General features: G+C 46.2%; 1 protein-coding gene across 5 annotated transcripts in view; it reads right to left on the bottom strand.

Moving 5' to 3' along the window:
* Nucleotides 1-14092, bottom strand: part of LOC103651343 (DNA ligase 6) — a 47152-nt gene extending 33060 nt beyond the window's left edge. For all 5 annotated transcript variants that reach the window (XR_002268201.3, XR_004857376.1, XR_002268202.3 and 2 more), the window contains exons 1-7: nt 11704-14092; nt 11509-11626; nt 11323-11404; nt 9136-9238; nt 8730-8826; nt 2294-2396; nt 1801-1929 (exon numbers count right to left, since the gene is read on the bottom strand). Coding sequence is in view for 1 of the 5 variants with exons in the window: in XM_008676957.3 (XP_008675179.1) it covers nt 1801-1929; nt 2294-2396; nt 8730-8826; nt 9136-9238; nt 11323-11404; nt 11509-11626; nt 11704-13975 (2904 nt within the window). In the remaining 4 variants the exon portion in view is untranslated. The remainder of the gene's footprint in view (nt 1-1800; nt 1930-2293; nt 2397-8729; nt 8827-9135; nt 9239-11322; nt 11405-11508; nt 11627-11703) is intronic.
* Nucleotides 14093-19047: the final 4955 nt, after the last annotated feature.

Raw genomic sequence — 19047 nt, 5'->3', positions numbered from 1 at the left:
TATGGAGTTTGTAGTGATGGTTTCTGTTTTTATGGATCCTTGTTTGTATGCATGTTTCTGGCCTCCGTAAAGAGTGCCTTGTATTTTTTTGGTCTTCTTTAAGACCTTGTTACCTTTCTTCTTAATATATAAAAAGGTGCAGTTCTCCTGCGTTTTTCGAGAGAAAAAACGTATGATGGGTTGCTCCTTATGTAGAGCGCGTGCTCGGTGGCGCACTTGGCGAAGCTGAGCTAGACGAGTGTTGCTCCAGCTTCACGTTCTAGGCCCACGGGACCTGCCAAAGCCCATAGAACGAGGAGTCCACTCCATGTTCCTGTCCCTTGGAGACTAAACAGGGAGCTTGCTTGACAAAGACCATCTCCAAGAGTGCCATCAGAAGACGAATAGATTCCATCAGCGCCATCGGCGCGAAGACTTCCTCGAAGCCGATCCCCTCCAGATGGATAAAGCCTCTTCCGACAAGTTGCGACTTATGCATGGAAATGGTGCCACGCTCGTCCCGGTTCACCTTGAAGACCCATTTGTGCCCAACGAACCAACACCCAAGCAGCGGATCAGCAAGCTCTCATGCCCGCGCCTTCGTCTCCTCGAGCATAGCATGTCGCAAGTCCTGATACTCATAACGCTCAATAGTGGTGAACGTCGCCAGCTTCTTGGCGCTCATGGGGCTCCTCGTCATCAAGCACTCTACTTGATGCGCCTAGTATCGCGACATTGCCGATGAGGTTCTCCATGGTTCAGAAGCGCACCTCCTCGCCTTGGTGATGAGCGTCGATGTGTCGTGCACGTTGCTTGGTGAAGTCGCGAACTGGACCAGGGTTTGCGAAAGAGTCATTGTTCTACCAAAGTGGTAGGTGATGATGGTGGTGTTTGTGCCGCCATTGTAGGGGTCCGCTCGCTCAGTGGGTGGGCTCGCAAGCCCACGAGGAGCCACAACCACCTCTGGACTTGTCGTGTCCTCAGCTAGCTCCCCTTGTTCTGCATCGCCACTGCCATGGATGACGAGGTGCTCAACGACGAAGGTGTCGTGTGCTCCGCCGACTTCTCTTGTGTCTGGACTTCGCTAGTACTAGGTTGGCTTATCTTTGAAAACGACGCCACACAAGTTCACCACCTTGCCTCCACGCAAGTCGAACATCTGGTATGCCTTGTTGTCTACATCATACCCTAGGAGCACCAGCGGTGCGCTCCTGTCCTCCAGCTTGGAAGGGTGTGGCTTCGTCGTCTTGATATGGCTACGCACCCAAATGTCCTCAAGAACGAGACATCAAGTTTCCTTAGCTCCATGCCATGCCTCGAAGGGCGTTATGCCCTTCAGGTTATTCGTCGGCGTGTGATTCAGAATGAACACCGTCGTGGACACTGCCTCGCTCTAGAACTCAGTCGACGTCCGGTTCGCCTTCATCATGCTCCATGCTAATGTCGACGATGGTCTGATTCCATTGTTCCACGACCTCATTTTACTGGAGCGAGTAGGGTGTGATGAAGGGTTGTGCATACACACAGGTCTGTTGCATTGTTCGAGAAAAGAATGAGAGACAACTTCCTCCAGCACTCTAGTAAACAAGAGAATGGAGCCTTCATGTTAGGCCTATGGGCTATGGGATGCACTACTTGTAGAAAGGTACATAATAAAGGCAAAAGGATGCCCAAATGGTTGGTAGAGTGATTTTTTAAGAAAAGCTCGGCCTATCTCTACTAAGTCCAAGCTATCACCTTATGGGTTCACCAAGGTCATGAAGAAACTCGAGGTTTCCCAACATATAATCGACAAAAAAGAAAATTCACGTTCACACAAACCTGTAGTTGTGATTTTATGCCTTCCAATGACACCGCAGGATCTGCTGCACAGTTTCTATCAAAAACAACAGCATGTGCAAGCGCAGGTAAAATCGTCTTCATCATAGCCCCAATACGCAAGTTACGAACCTGAAGTTAAACAAAGCCTCACACAAAACAGATAAGTGGTGGAGCTTATTAGAAGTTATACAGTAAAAGGCAACATGAATAAGTTATTAATTATATACTAAACTGTAGCTTAATTTAACAGACATAGAAACATGTCGCAGGAGTAACAATAAAAGTGAGATGCACCATAAAGTTGATCTCCAACACGGTAAGGGCAACATACATAAGAATTTCATTTACCAGTACTTGAAACTTCAAATTGAGAGGGATATAAGCAATTAAGACCAAAAACGATGGAACCAAAGTATAATCAGCAATGATTACATGCAATGTCGCCTCAAATAGAAATCACCAAGTACACAACAGAAAGGAATAGATCGCTCACCAGTGTTCTGACAAGAAATTTCATTTCTGTTTCTCTACAAGACCGAATCAGATGCAAGACAAGATTTTTTCTCCTCCCAGCACTTCCACTACCTGATATTGCACTGAAATGAAAAAAAGTGGTGTAAAGAGGAATCGGAGATAATCCCTAAATAAAAAAAATCCTGCAAAATATGACTCTTATTATTATCATCAAAGCAAAGGGTTGAGTTTACCTCATCAACCAAAAAAACAGAGTACCTTACAGATATATGTTGTTATTACTAACTGTCATGTAGGGATTCCACTACGACCGGCAAGAAACATGAGAAGCCGAAGCAGGAAAAGAGGCCCTAGCTATCAAGCATTTGATTTGTTAGCAAACAAATTCAGTTGGTTTAGACTTTGGTGGCTTGGCTCATGCATATAAGCAGAGACCCAGCTGAGTGTTAGGCAGGCATTAGATTGATTCATTCTGTATCCCACCATGGACTGCTTTGCTGGGGCGACATCATGCTGCCACAGCTTCGTCGTGCCAACAAAGTCCAGGGCCACATCCAGTTAAGTATAATCCACGCCGCAGTTCTCTCTATTATCTCTCTACTTCCCCTACGCATAACATCTAGCACAAGAAAAATGATTAAAAAAGGATTTTGTGGCTCCTAGGTTATTCGCCATCATTCCTAAAAGGACTGCTAATAAGAGAACTGTCCTCGAGGCCCTAACCAACAGAAAGTGGATATTTGATATATAAAAGGTGCTTTGTCTGTCGGGGCCTTAGTGGACTACCTGAACCTTTGGGAGCTCCTATCAGAAATAGTGCTGCAGCCTGAAGTGGAGAATAAACATGTATTCAGTATTGCTGCAGATGGCAAATATTCGGCTAAGTCGGCTTATGAAGGTCTTTTTGCTGGTTCAACATTTTTTTGGTCATTACCATCTGGTTTGGAAAACCTGGGCACCTCCTAAGTGTTGGTTTTCCCTTTAGCTGACTGCAAACAAGAGATCCTGGACTGCTGACAGGCTTGCTAAGAGAGGTTTGGATCACCCAGCTAGTTGTCTCTTATGTGATCAGGAAGCTAAAACTCTTGACCATATCCTTGTCTCTTGTGTTTTCACAAGAGTGTTCTGGTTTAACCTCCTGAAACCCTTTGGATTTGGGCTTTCATCCTTCATGATTTGGTGGGAGCAAATCTCCGAGCGGTCACTCGTTTACCTGGAAAAGGCATCAACTCCCTTGTTGCCTTGGGGGCTTGGACAATTTGGAAACTCCGAAACAGTTGTGTTTTGGATGGTTGTACTCCTAGTTTGGCTTTGTCCCTTAGGTTAGCAAGGGAGGAGAAACAGCTTTGGGAAGTGGCTGGGGCTAAAGGTCTTTCATACCTTGCTGCCCTCCTTCCTGAAGACTAGCGGTTGTTCCTTAGGTGTGTTTTGATGGATTTTTTAGTTTTCTGTGTTTTTGGCCTCCTTTTTTTATCGAACGTGCAGGAGAACTGCGCATCTTTATATTAAAAGGGAAAGGAGACAAACCCAAAGGGTTTTACAAGGCAGAGATCCTGCCAAAAGAACAAAAAGGAAAAGAAAAACAACACAAAAAAACAGAACAAGACTAAGGGTCTAGATGTCTAAGGACCCAGCCACATTCAAAGACCTAGCGAGATCCAAGGATCCAAGGCCCTTAGCACCAGCCATAACCCAACAAACTGATTCATCAAGGAAGCTTCTCTGAATCCTTCTCAGCGAAGGGGAATCCCCATCGAAGACCACTTTATTACGACGAAGCCAAATACACCACGCCCCTAAGATGATGACACTGTTAAGCCCCTTTCTTGAGCTTTTGGGCACATGACACTCCACCTGTTTCCACCACTCATCGAAGGAAGGAGCATCACCCGCGGGACTTCCTGCTCCTCCACCACCACCAGCCAATTTCGATGAAGACTGCGAGACCACGGCAAGTGACAGCGGCGTCACCTTACCCCTCCATCAAACTCTGCTCGCGGCCTGATGCATGTGTGCCTGGGCCCACGAGCCCGTGAGGTTTCAGCAGATGGTGGGGTAACCGACGTGCCTACTCTCCCATCCTTTTCGGTTCCTACGTTGGTGGTCTCGATTCCCCCCAGCATCTTCGGTCACAACGCGTGCTGCGCATGCCCAGCCGCCCACCCCTCGTGTGTCGATCCACCTGCTAGAGTTATGGCCATTGTTTTCAGATCGTACGACTAATCGCGATTAGTCGGGCTGATCGGTACTCAGTGCTCGATAAGGGGGTCGATTCGATCAGGTGATCTGATCGTCCATATCGTCCGACTAGTCGGCGATATGTAGCGATTAGTCGTCTGGTTAGCGATCAGTCACGTTAATTACTCAGGTTCAGAGTTTAAGACTTTAGTTAAGACTTCAGACTTCAGTTATATGATGATCTCATATAGGTGTTGCCTTCTTGGTCATGGTCTAGTAAGTTGTAGAATTGTAGTTTCATATAGAATTGTTGCTGGAGATGTACTGCTGTTTTGGACTATTCAAGTATTCATACTGCTGTTTTGGACTATTTAAGTATTCATACTGCTGTTTTAGACTATTTATACTGCTGCCTTGTCTATACTTGTGCTTGTCCTGAGCAAGTCTCTATACTAAATAAGTATATATCTCTATATAGTGCTATATATGTCCTGGAAATACATAGGACGACCAGGGGACGATTAGGGTCGATCAGGGGCGACTAATCGCCCTGATCGTCGCCTAATCGCGACTAATCGTCTGATCGCCCAGTGGCATCGATCAGACGATCAGGCGATCTGAAAACAATGGTTATGGCACATGCTCCCTCACTCGCCCCCTCGAGTGTTGCTCTATTGAATGAATTTATGGTAACCACCCCCTTGGAACCTGTTCTACCGACGGCTGGTGAGTTAATGGCTCCTGTCCCCTTGGATTCTGATATGCCAACCAATTCTTCAGTGGCCATTCTCAGTTATTGATGTGTCGTCGGTGGACAAGGTTCATGTTGGCAACTCCATCTCCTTGACACTCTGCCCCTCTTCCGGAGTAATAAAACTTGGGTTCACTGAAGCGCCTCTTGTTTGCTCTGGGTATTGATGAATGATGATGCCTCTTTCACTTATGGTGGGCCAAGAACTGAGACCTGCAATGTTTCTGCCATGGCTAAGCTATTGCTAGTCTATTCCCGACGATGCCAGGGCATGAAGAATGCTTCCTGCAACGAAGAACTGACCACTCCATGCAGTGAACTTGAGAAAACCACTATGACAGTGAAGCAACTACTTTCCAAGCCAATTGACAAAAGAAGACTTCACAAGGCGCCAACAACGGCGCCTCGCTGTAGTAGAAGGGTGGCTGGCGCCAAGCCGTACTCCACATGACTTGTTGTCTCCGAGGCTCAAAAGTGAGTTATCATATGTTTGGGTTTCGCCGCCAATACTGAAATTAGTGGTCAGAAAGCACATGATGACTATATCAGGCTCTTTGAGAGCCATTATGTTGATTCACGCCTCGCTTCACTTGCAGCCATTTTTTTTGCTGCAGGTCGACTATGGTGACAATTTCAGAGGACCAGGACTTCTGGTGGTTTCTTCATTTCGTGCTCCTTTCATTGCTGTACCTCTGTCCTCAACAGATTTATTTATCATCAATTTTAGTTTGGAACGTCCAGGGTCTGAATAATAGGTCAGGTGAGATTGTGTAGAGAGACCATTCTGTCCTCCAAAGCTGATATCATTTGACTTCAAGAAACCAAGGTGACAGATTTCTCCTCCCACCTGCTCCTATATGTTTGTGGATCTGAATTTGATAAGTTTTTGACCCTTTCTGCAGATGGCACCCGTGGTGGAATTCTAATAGCTTGGAGAGGTGCTGTGTGTCAGGCCATATCTTCTCGTGTTGATATCTAGTCGGTCTCAGTTCAGTTTGTTGGGCTTAATGGCATGAATTGGTGGTTTACTAGTGTGTATGGCCCTCAGGAAGATGAGCTTAAAATCCAATTTCTGCAGGAATTTAAGGATATCAGGGCACTCTGTATAGGTCCTTGGTTACTGCCTCGAGACTTTAATATGATCTACCAAGCTGCGGACAAGAACAACCCCAATCTGAATAGAGCATTGATACGAAGTTCTCTTGATGTCACAAGCCTTAAAGAAATCCAATTGCATAGTCGAAAGTACACATGGTCCAATGAAAGAGCTTCTCCTACCTTGTGAGACTTGACAGATTTTTTGCTGCTCTGACTGGAAAGAACTTTTTCCTGAATCCCTCTTACGAAGTCTGTCAGCAGGGGTTTCAGACCACTGCCCCTTACACTTGGTCTCAAAGTTCAAATTCAGAAGAAAAGACCTTTTCACTTTGAAAGCTTTTGGCCCAAACTGCCGGGAGTTTTGGATGCAGTCAGTCTGAATTGGAATGCTCCAGTTTCCACCAGCTGTCCGGTCGAATGTGATTTCCTTAAGCTCCAGAGGCTGAGTAAAGGGCTGCAGGGGTGGAGTCCACGCAAGGTGGGCAACATGAGGCTACAACTTGCCATGGCCAAGAATATTCTGCATTGTCTTGAGATTGCTAGAGATTTTAGGGATCTCTCGGTTGGTGAGGAATGGCTTAGACAAAGGTTGAAGCAGCATTGTCTCAGCTTGGCATCCCTCGAACGCAAAGGGAGGTAACTGTCTTGTATTGTAGGAATCCGTGCAGCGACCTTTCAAGTATGGTGGTCTAGGCATCCTCAATATTGAGGTCTTAAGCTAAGCCTTGTGCATCCAATGGTTGTGGCTGCGAAAAAACTGATGTTTCAAGACCATGGGCCTGCCGGCCTGTCCATGCTCACCGAAATGCAAAGGCCCTCTTTGAGGTGGCTGTTGTGTCAATACTGGACAATGGGGAGTCGATAAAATTCCGGTCTGATCATTGGCTGCAAGAAAAGACTGATGCTAAATGTTGTCCTAATCTGATCCAATTGATTTCCAAAAGGGCCTTTAAACAAAGGATCGTTGCTCAAGGGCTCACTAACCGCAAATGGGTTTCAGATATCCAAGAGACATGTCTGTTCAGGTGGTGGTAGAATACCTGCACCTCTGGATCTGATTGAAGAGATGGAGATTCATCCTGACACAGCTGATCAACATATATGGTGACTCTCTAATCAGAGCAGCTACTCCAGCAAATCTACATATCTGGCTTTCTTTACCAGGTCTATCACCTTTGCTCCCTAGAGAAGGATATGGAAGACCTGGGCACCCTTGAGATGCAAATTCTTTATACAGCAAGCGCTTAAAAACAGGGTTTGGACAGATTGGCGAAAAGAGGGTTGTCTCATCCAGTTGCTTGGCCTCTTTGTGATCAAGCTGATGAAACCTGTAAGCAACAGGACTCTTACTCTCGTCGAGGTGATGACACTACGAGTTGGGTCAATTTTCTGTTTATTTTCTCAAATACTACACAATGTCAATGCCCTAAGGGTTGGGATACATACTTATAGCCCGGGGTGGAGGGGGCTGCCAGTCATATGGAATATGATGTCCTACTACTAACTGCACTACACATTACATAGTGGACACGCTGTCCTACAGACTGCACTACACGGAGGTGCTGTTGTACTCTAGTAAAAAAGAAAGACTGCAGCAAGCTGCTATCCTCCAAAAGCTGAAAAGGTGAAAAGAAGATGCCTGCAGCACGTTGTCCTTGCAGTCAAAAGACTGGCATGCTGCTGCTGCTGTCCCACGCTGTCTTGCAGTCAAAAGACTGAGATGCTGCTGTACCTGCAGTCAAAACCAACAAGGACTGCTGTTGTCCTTCCCACAGACCACGAGACTTATTCCAACAAAACCATCCAACACATTCTTATATCATGTGTTTTTGCCCCCCCCCCCAAGGTTTGGACGTTGATCCTTAACAAGCTGGGTCTGTCACCTTAGCTCCTTAACCCGACTGCTCTCTCTTCTCAAGTTGGTTGTGTCAAAGTTCTAAAAGTGTTGGAAAGGATTTGAGGAAGTGTCTCAATTCTCTAATCATCTTGGTTGCCTCGGAAATCTGGAAACACGTGATCTATGTGTTTTTGAGAGGGCTAGGCCTTGTGTTCGAAGTGTTGTGTTGGCTGTAATTGAAGAGGGGAATGCTTGCTGCTTAGCTGGAGCTTTTGCCCTTCAGGGCCTGCTCCTACAGCAGCTCTCCTTAGGATAGCTCTTTGACGTCCCTAGTAATTGTCGGCATGTTTTCCTAGTGTTTTGAGTGTTTCTGGCACAGTCCAGGATAAGTCCTGGCTGGCCTTGTATTGGGGGTGGACAGTTCTTGTTCCGCTATCTGTTTCTTCTTAAATGAAATGGCACACATCTCTCCATCGTTTGTTCAAAATATATATATATATAAGTAATCTTCACTTGCATGAAATGCTTAGCAAGATTCATGGATTCCATTACAAAGGACCACTGACAATATTTTTACTTTGTAAGTAATACCTTAGTTTCCGAAGCGTGGAATATACATCACAAATCGAGAGAGAACGGGGAGGAGCAATTAGTGTTTGATTCTGACGACATTCTTGGGCAACAGTACCTACAAATTACAATTCATCCATTGTTGATACTTGTTACTACCTCCGTTCTCGAATATTTGTCGTCCGCTAGTTCATTTTGAACTAAACAGCGACAAATAAAAAAGAACGGATGGAGTACTATAGATGGCAACTCAATCAGGAACAACCAATAAATGAAACTACACAATGATGTTGGATCTTGCCATAAGCCTAGCAAATGAATCCATATGTCTTCAGTTTTGCAAAGAAATTTGCGAAAGATTACACTAGAAGCCTTTTTTCTCCTATACTACTATTCTACCAATATGAGATAACAAGTTGGTACTTACCAAGATCACCGTAAGTTTTGTACATTTCATGTATTTTAGATCTGCTGGTTCCTAATGATTCCTCCAGAGTAGTTACAACTAGACTCCCACCAATGTTCAGTTCCTAGCTTCAATAACAAACATGAGGTTAATGTATTTGCATGTCCTATGACAAGGTATAGCAAAACTATATTAGAAGAGAAAAAGATGAACAAGGAAAGAATGTATGACTTAGAGCATCATACTGTAAACTACTCCCGCCAGTCCCGGTTTATAAGGAGCACACACACACATATCAAGATTCAAACTTTACAATCTTTGAACAGTGGTTTGATGCGTGTTTCCATTAAAACTGGTCAAAAGGAAAAATAGAATCAAATTGCCCTTTACTGAAATGCAGATTGTTCATAATAAAATTAAATTGTGATCTTGTACTCCCTCCAGCCAATAAATGTGATGTTTTGGACATCATGGGGTCTCAGAAACATAACTTTGACTAATACCTTTCACTGCAACATATTTTTATGAGGCATAAAATATAGCAAATGTATACTTTTGTGGAACTACTTTTGAGTTTTGAGACAAATCTACTTGTATCATTTATAAATATCCCAACTCAATACTATTAAGGTACTCCCTCTGTTCTAAGGGGCTCTTTGGGACTGCTCCATTCCAGGTTTTCCAGCTCTGCTCCCAGGTTGTCTCAACTCCATGTTTTAATGGAGCTCCTCAAGGGGGTACTCCAGAACCTATTACTTTCGATAATGGACATCAAAACATATTTGTCCTTTGTAACTTTTTTTCTTCCTTAATGAAATGACACGCAGTTCTCCTGCGTAGTTCAAAAAAAACATATTTGTCCTTATTTTTATCGAATGTTGTTGACATAAGTAATGGTTCTGCCACTGAGTTCGTTGGGACCAGGTAGTGTGAATACTTTATTTAAGCTATATGCAATTTACAGTACAAGATGTGCATGTGATTTTGTTCCTTGTGAATCTGCATACTGCAGGTGAGCATTCTTCAAATTGAAGTGATAAAATAATCTGAATTGTTCTGGAGCAGAGTGGTCAAGGCATCGCCGTCCACAACAAAAGTGAAGCATGCATCATATTGGTGAGGCCTAATCTTGTGATGTATCATGCTGAAATGAGCATGGCATATAGGCCCTTTATTTTTATTATCAGCAGTAAATTCAGAGATGTAATCAGTTACTTTTAACAGAATCTTCCACTCCTTATTGTTAAACGAATTATCATTGCATGTATATATGACGCACATTTATTTAAGATATTTTGCCGATGCAAAAAAAAAATGTTGTAAACAGACACTGACATATGATTACCAAAAACAAAATACACAACAAAAATGTCCAGGGGATATAAGACCTTTCCCAGGACCCCCCACCCACCCACCCACCCAATTCCTGCAACTGTAGTCATGCTGCATGCCAAACAGGCTGGCCTGCTGTTTTGCTTCTACCTCTTCTTTTTTCTTTCAGCATGAAAAGAGGATGGAGCATTAGTGTTTGGCTGCTGATCTTTGGGTCTAGTTTTTGTTTTCTGCCCTTTGGGCATTGTAATTTGGTCCATTTTGGACTTTTCCTTCTCTTAATATAATGATGTGTAGCTCTCCTGCACGTTTGAGAGAAAAAAAAAAAAAAAAAAAAAAACAGGTCCACCTGCTCCAGCAACTCCAGAATGGAGCAGCTTCATGGTAGAGTTGGTGTCCCATGCAGACCCTGAATTATAGGTAACTTTATTTTTGTCCTAAGTCAAATTTCTCTAACTTTGACCGAGTTCATATAAAAATGCACTGGCATGTACAATATCAAACTAGTTTCACTAATCCGCCATGAAATATGTCTTGATAATGCATTTATTAGGTATTTAGATGTTAATATATTTCCCTAAAAACTTGATCAAAATTAGAAAAAAACTTAGGACAAAACTAGAATAGCCTATAATTTAGAATGGAGGGAATAATTTGCAATAAAAGTTTCAAATTGTCTACACTTGACCCAAAAGTAACTTGTCTGTGACTGGAGGGTGTAGTTATACAGCATTCCCACATGAATTTCTTAGGAAACATTATAGTGATGGTGGATTCCTATCTCCAAAATTGTTACCAGATTTCCACATTCAAAGAGAGCCTTCAAACTAAGTGGGTAAACAGAGAGTAACTGTGGGAAAGAGGTCAAGTACTTACCATATTTTCATGGTCAGGAGAAATTTTATTAGTACATAGATAAACAGCAGGTAGAACATCATCAGGGGATAAAGCAAGCAAACTGCATTACAGAAGGTAAGATGTTAAGCATTCCCCCCAGTAATGAACATATCCTGTGGACGATCAACATGTATAGAACAATCAAAGAGGTAAACATTCAGAAACCTCCTGAACATGTTGCAAAATATTGCGATAGTTTTGATCTTTCCTTTTTCCTTTTCAACCAAGTCAAATGTGCGAGCCAAATGCAAGTATGGTGCAGGCTGTCCTGCTATCCAGCAAGCTGCAGAAATGCAGATACATATGGCATGACTAACTATTAAATAAGATGCTAAAGAATATCAGGAATAAGCAGCTAACCATGTTCAATAGGTAGATACTTTTCAATTAGCAGTGATGTGTTGGCAGAATCTCCATGTGCTAAAGAAGTTCCTACATGTAAGTTTGACATTTTTGGAGTAGCCTGAGAATAACCACTAGCCATGTCTGTTTCACTACAATTATCTGCAGTTTCACCTTGTGCATTCTGCAGCATAATATTCTTGTCAACCTCAATTACATTATTACCCTCACTTGAACTGTAAAATATGTCAACTGCTACAGCCACATCTCCGTTTGCCTTCTCAAGCAAATAAACTGCATATTCTCTAGACATGCTACCATCTACAATCTGGAGAAGCTGGTCTACAATCTGATCTTGTGTTTTTTCAGTATCAGCTAACTGATCACTGTTTTCCACGTTATTTTGATGTGCCTCCACAGTTACTCTTTCAGGTCTACACCTTTTAAAAGCAGCTTCAGTAGCTCTAATGAAATAATTTGTAATTGTGGACTGCTTCCGCCCACCAGATTCTGTTGAGGAAGTTAATCGGCCTTTCTTTTTTGGCTTGTTTGTATTGCTGGAACCCCTCTTATTTACCTTTTTGGGAGTATTTGGTTTCATTCTCATAGGAGACAAATTTACCAGTTTTGCAGAGTATTCCACAGGCTTCTGTGAAAATAAAGAAGATTCTTGCTGACTACTTACATCAGCAGACGACCCATGATTAGAAGAATGGTTTTTCTCTGTCTTGGGTGTGCCATTACAAGAAACATTTGCTTCTTCAAAGAAATCTCTTTCCCGCTCAAAAAAAATCGATGCTGCTTTAACAACATCACCTTCAGAACTCATCAGCAGGTCTGTGATCTGTTCCTGGCTCACCCACGAGGGTAAGAAATCTGACAGTTCTTTAAGTGTTTCCTGCATAGTATTCTCCATCAGTTTATCCTGTTGTTCAGAAGCAGAAGAGATTGCTGGTAACAAAGCAGCATCCTCCCCATCAAGCTGGCTCGAGCAATTAACAACCACATCTTTGCAGCTACGAGTAGCATCTATTGACCTACGATGGAATGCCATCAAGAACTCCTGTTTGTTTGCTGTCTCATCAACCAACCCAGCAAAATGCTTCTGCAGAGCAACTGCCTCCTTACTATCGAGCTTCCCAGCATCCACTCCGGCAGTAGGGATCACACTCTTTGGGTGCAAAAACTTAACATAGTCGCGCAACTCATTGTAACTTGAGTGCTCACTATAAGGAACAAGATGGATTTCGAGTGAATCTTTCACCCTAACAGCAAAACCTTCCTTCTTGGTTTCATACATCCACCCAGTTGGTACAAACCCAACAGCCTTAGCATACCCTCTCTCCATCATGATCTCCTTCAATTTCACAAAATTCGGCTGGAAGTAGGGCGAAGTCTCCCCTAACAAATTCCACCCAAGAACATGCACATCCGTCCCTGTTGCGTCCTCAGTAAAAACGCTATTCTTCCCACCGAACCCCAACAGTGTCAAAATCTTCATCTTCCTACTGTCCACATGGATTGAACACCCACAGCGCTGTGCGACCTCCAGCAAAATCTTCTCCTTGCCGACAGCATAGGTGGCGATCAGACATAGCACACGCTCTCCTGATACTGAACTCTCCTCTTTCACACGTTTGATTGCATTCACTATGTAATCCACAGAATCCTCTTGCGAAGGGAATGTAAACTTGGGGTTGCAGTATGTGGTGTCCAGAAACACCGCATCAGCACGGACGAACTCCAGCAAGTTAGGATCACGCGTCATAGACTCTGTGTAACGAAAGTCACCGGTGTGCACATATCTCTCGGCTCTCGGCCCAGGAGAGGCGAAGAGGAACTGAACGGCACCGGGACAATGATTGGCGTCCACGGCGGTGACGCCCCACCCATCAACGGTGATACGGACACCGATATCGAGGGAGACGACAAGTTGAGGCGGGACAGAGAGCACGGATGAGACGAGGCGTGCGGTTGGCGCGGAGCAGAATACAAGGCCGCGGCGCCAGGAAGGGCCGAGGCCACTGTAGTGGTCGGAGTGGAAGTGCGAGAGGAAGTAGGCGACAGAGAAGTTTCCGGCATGGCGGAAGGCATCGACAAGGAAGCGGGAGCCCGGGATGAGTGCGGCGGGAGGCACAGAGACCGGGACAGGGGGAAGAGGCGTGGAGGCGGAGGTGAAGATGGAGAAGGCATGGGAAGAGGGGAGAGAGGCGATGGAGGAGAGGAAGAGCGATGAGGTGGTGACGGACAGCGACTTGGAATCGTCGGGGGAGGAGAGGAGGGACGCCATTGATTGCTGCGGCGGGTTTAGGGTTTGGAGGCGCCGGCGGCGGTGGCGGAGAACGGCATGGCGCGGTGGTGGTGGCGCGCGCTGTGAGGCTCAGGCAACTGGCAACCATGGTTTATAAAACCGGTTAAACCACTGGTTTTTTAAAATTCGTTCCAAACTTAAAAAATTTGAAAATAAAACATAAAAACGAAAACAGCTGATAAACCGTGTTTTGGATCGATAAACCGTTATTTTAGACCGTTAAACTACCATTAGTCGGTTACTCGTGTGTTGCGACGGCTCACAACAATACCCACATAAATTATCCAACAAAAAGATCTCAATATTTTTTATTGGTTGTCTCCACTCTTCGCATAATATTTTTTATTGAACACACGGGTATCATAGGCAGCAAATCAGAGACCATCATCCCTCGCCTCCCCCACTCCCAAGGTTTCGTAGGGCAGGAGGAGAAGGAAAGAGGCGAGCATACATGTTCGTTGTCAGAGAATGACACGACAAAGACATGGACATCTGGAGGCGACATGGGTAGTATACCGCTAGATATATAGGGAGAGAGCACGCAAGCGGAAAAAGAAGCCCAGCCGGAGCAGCTCCAAACCAAGAGACACCTGCACCAGGCATCAGTCCGAGAATGGCGAGAGAATGCGAGTGTCTTCCCATCCCTGGACCCGCCGAAGCGACACAATACCACCACCAACTCCGTAGCATATGCCGACTGCTGCCACGCTACATGCCTTAGTTGTCCAATATCTCAGACCTGGACTCCTCATCGCTAAGATAACCTAAGCGTGGCAGGCGTCACCATGTCCTCCTCGACAACACGCACGGAGAAAGGCCAGGAGCATGACCGACTCGCCCCGTACCCGCGTCGACGAGCGTCGGTCGGCTCGCGGCTGCGATCGTGGGCGGGGACAGCAGGTTGGGGAGGAAGAACAGGGCAAAGGCCGGGAAGACGAACGGGACGTCCGACGACGGCGAAAACGATGGTGCGCGCATGATGTGAAACGTCCTCGTGGACATGCAATAGCCACTGCACGAGTCGGTATCGAAATTGATGTCGGACGAATACGGGGAGGAGGTGCCTGCTTCTACGCCCTCTACCGAGAATGGGGTGGCGCGGGTGGAGGCATGAGGGGAGAGAGAAAAGAAATAGAATGGCGAACGAGATGGTGGCAACTCAGGCGAGGACCATCATTATCGTACGGAGGTATAGATGGTTAAATGGGTCGTGTTTGGCAAGCCGGCCCGAGGCACGACCCATTTAATAGTGCCTAGGCCAACCCGGCACGAGCGTTGTGCGGTGCTTGGGCCGTAGCCTCGACCCATAGTGCTGGCCCGACACGATTATTTTTTTATTTTACAAAAAATCATATATACATATGTACAATTTATATTTAATATTATAAATACCTAAGCATGATGTTCTACTTGTTAGACAGCTTCGCTCAGTGTCTTTCGCCCTTTTTCCATCAGGGTGTGGGTTCAAACCTCATCTCTCGCACTGCTTTTTAACATACCCCACCTGCTGCATCGGTTTTTAATATTTTACGCTGAGTTGATTTGGAAGAAATACAGATACTTTTTTGTAAAAAGATGATGCAGGACGACCGATGAAACTGGTGCTTTAAGTATAGTAGAGAAATTCTTGACGGGAAACCAAATTTAATGCCAAGGTTGAGTTCCACTTTAGACATTTACTGATTAATTTAGGCATATTAGTCTTGTTTATTGTTATATGTGAAGATGAAATTTGTAGCCTAAGTCCAGTTTACGCATTTGGTGGTCAATTTCGATTTCATTTTCTGTCCAAAATGGAATCCATAGCTCGAGTTCTTCTAACTATCCGTCTGGACAAGACATAATCTAGAATCCTTATCTCCAGTTCTTCTGTATGTGTTCCTAAGATTTGCTGATCAGAATAAAAGTCCAACGCTTGGTGAGGTGCGCATGCAATACACAAACACCAAACACACATACCGGTATGTTTTTGCTTTGTGGATAAGTATTTATTTGTCGTTCTTGTTTTATCGCTAACGTATCTCATATCTTTTATATAGACCTATCATTATGACGGATTGGAACAATATCACGATCCTTCCAACATGCTTGAGTACTATCACTATGACTTGAGCTGAACATGTGAGTATTGTGAAATAAGTCGACCTATATGTTGTTACCTCGTTGGAGAGTTATAAAAGAACTTGTATTTGAGTATTGTGAAGTTCGTTGGTTGTTTGTTGCATGAGAACTGGAGTTTGTGGTCGCATATGTATGTTGTATGCTATTTTGGTGAACACATATCGTGTGGATCAATTAATATTTACTGTGCAATGTGAATTGAGCAAATTACAAATACATCCTATCAAAATTTTCTATTTTTCGGTAAAAACAGCAAAAACCTGTTCGTTTCGTGGTAAACCGGCAGTTTTTCGCAGGGTTTTCACAGGTAAAACGGTTCTAATTTAAATTGATTTGGATTGATCAAATCGACCGATTTTTACCGGTTTTCACCGGTTTGTCGGCGGTAAACCTGAAAGTCACCTAGAGGGGGTGAATAGGCGAAACCTGAAATTTTGAACACGCACTATGCCCGGGGTTAGTATTAGAAATAATTCGAAGTGCGGAAGATAGTTCTCCTTGTTAGGAGTTGCTCAATTAATGCGGATAACTTAGGGAGCAAACTAAAATCAATATGAGCAAGAGAACTTTTAGAGAAAGGAGGGAAAACAAATCGAGTGGAGATCAACACAAATGAACACGACGATTTATTTACCGAGGTTCGGTTCCAAAGAACCTAGTCCCCATTGAGGAGGCCACAAAGTCCGGGTCTATTCCAACCATTTCCCTCTCTCAATCGGTCACTTAGACCGGTCGAGTGCTTCTTCTTAATCTCACGGGTCACTAAGTGTCGGCGTTTCGACCCCGGGGGGTCCCTGGACCGACGAGTAAATTTATCGCTGCGTGTCCCAGCCCAGATGGGTTGGCGCGAGATGGAACACAAGGGAGAAACGCGGCTCGTATTATCTCGCACCAGGGGGTGTGCTCATAGTAGGGGTTACAAGCGTTCGTGAGAGAGAGAGGGTGAGCCTGTTCGTTAGCTCGTTCCCCCGCGCGACCCTCCGCATGAAGGCCCTGGACCTCCCTTTTATAGATGCAAGGAGAGGGTCCAGATGTACAATGGGGGGTGTAGCTAGGCGCTAACGTGTCTGGCAGGGAAGTGCCTGAGCGGCTAAGCCCTGTGTACATGCCAACGTGGCTGTCGGAGAAGTGCTTGAGCCCTGCGTAGGCGATAACATGGCCATTGGAGAAGTGCCTGAGCCCTGTAGAAGCACATCTGTCGGTGCTGCTGGGATCTTGCTGACGTCTCCTTACTTCCGTAGGGGGCTGAGAACCACCGTCGTCATGGACGCACGCGGGGAGCCATCATTACTTGTTACCGGGGCGAGCTAGATGGGACGCTGGTCTTGTTCCCCTGTAGCCTGAGCTAGCTAGGGGTAGGGTAATGATGTATCCCCCGTGGCGTGGTCGGTCTGAGCCCAAGGTCGGGCGAGGCGGAGACTTCTCCTAAGGACGAGGCCGGGGTCGGGCGAGGACGCGATTCCTCCCGAGGCCGAGGTTGAGGCCGAGCCCTGGGGTCGGGCGAGGCGGAGACCTCCTTCCGAGGCCGAGGCCTAAGGTCGGGCGAGGCGGAGCTTCCTATTGCGCTCGAGGCTGAACTTGGTTGTTGTCAGCCTCACCCTGGTGGGTGGCACAGCAGTCGGAGCGGGGCGAGCAGCGTTGTTTTCCTGTCAGGTCGGTCAGCGAAAGGGTGAAGTGACTGCGGTCACTTCGACCTTGCCGAGTGAGGCACGTGTGTCAGGATAAGGTGTTAGGCGATCCTCGCATTGAATGCGCCTGCGATACGGTCGGTTGGAGAGGCGATTTGGCCAAGGTTGCTTCTCGACGAAGCCTGCCCGAGTTGGGCCTCGGGCGTGCCGAGGGTGCGCCCACTGCCTAAGGAGGCCCTCGGGCGAGACGTAACTTCGTCCGAGACTACAGTTCCCGCCCGAGGCTAGGCTCGGGCGAGGCGAGATCGCGTCCCTTGGGTAGACGAAGCCTTGACCTGAATCATGCCCATCAGTCTCTGCAGCTTGTGCCGATGGTGGTTACCAGCCGTGTTTAGGAGTGTTGGGGGTACCCCTAATTACGGTACCCGACAGTAGCCCCCGAGCCTCGAAGGGAGTGTTGGTACTCGCTTGGAGGCTTTGCCGCACTTTTTGCGAGGGGACCGGCCTTTCTCGGTTATACTTTGTTCCAGTGGGTGCGCGTGAGCGCACCCGCCGGGTGTAGCCCCCGAGGCCTCAGAGGAGTGGTTTGACTCCTCTGAGGTCTTAATGCCTTTCGTGATGCCCTGGCCGGCCTGGTTGTTCCCTCATGCGACCTGATTGTAGCCTGGGTGCATGGTCAGGTTCCGAGTTTTTAGGCTGGTTTGTTGACGCTGTCAACGGTTTGGGCGTATCCGGGTTGCGAGAGCAGCCCCCGAGCCTCTGCACGGAGCGAGAGGACGATCAAGGATTGTCTCGACTTTTATTATACGCCCCTTCGTCGCCTTTCCGCAAGGAGGAAAGGGGGGAAAGCGCCATGTTGCCCTCGGAGGGCGCCAAACATGGTGTCTCGAGTGAGTTGCTAACGGGTGATCCGAGTGGACGCCCGTGCCCCGTTCGATAAGGGTCGGCTAGTGGCCCAGAAGCGCGCTCCAAAAGTACCTGCAGGTGATTTGCCGGACTCGGACCCGTTCGATAGGGTCCGAGGGCTCGATGCCTCCCTCTGGTGGGATTTCGTTACAAAATCGCTCCTGCTGGTCTCGGAAATGTCCTAGGGTACCTCGAGAGCGTAGCCCGAGCCTCGGCCATGTAACAGACGTACCCAGAGTCATCCCTCACTCTGCGTGCTCTGGGCGGCTGTCGAACCCTTCCGAGGGGCCAGCCTTTGAACCCCTGATCAGTAGTGGGCGCGGAGCCCGAGTGCTCTAAGGCGGCTGTCGAACCCTTCCGAGGGGCCAGCCTTCGAACCCCTGATCAGTAATGAGC

Source organism: Zea mays, chromosome 3, assembly GCF_902167145.1.
Source record: "Zea mays cultivar B73 chromosome 3, Zm-B73-REFERENCE-NAM-5.0, whole genome shotgun sequence".
Taxonomy (NCBI): domain Eukaryota; kingdom Viridiplantae; phylum Streptophyta; class Magnoliopsida; order Poales; family Poaceae; genus Zea; species Zea mays.
Note: the sequence above shows the minus strand (reverse complement) of the source record. Positions and strands in the feature narration are given on the sequence as shown.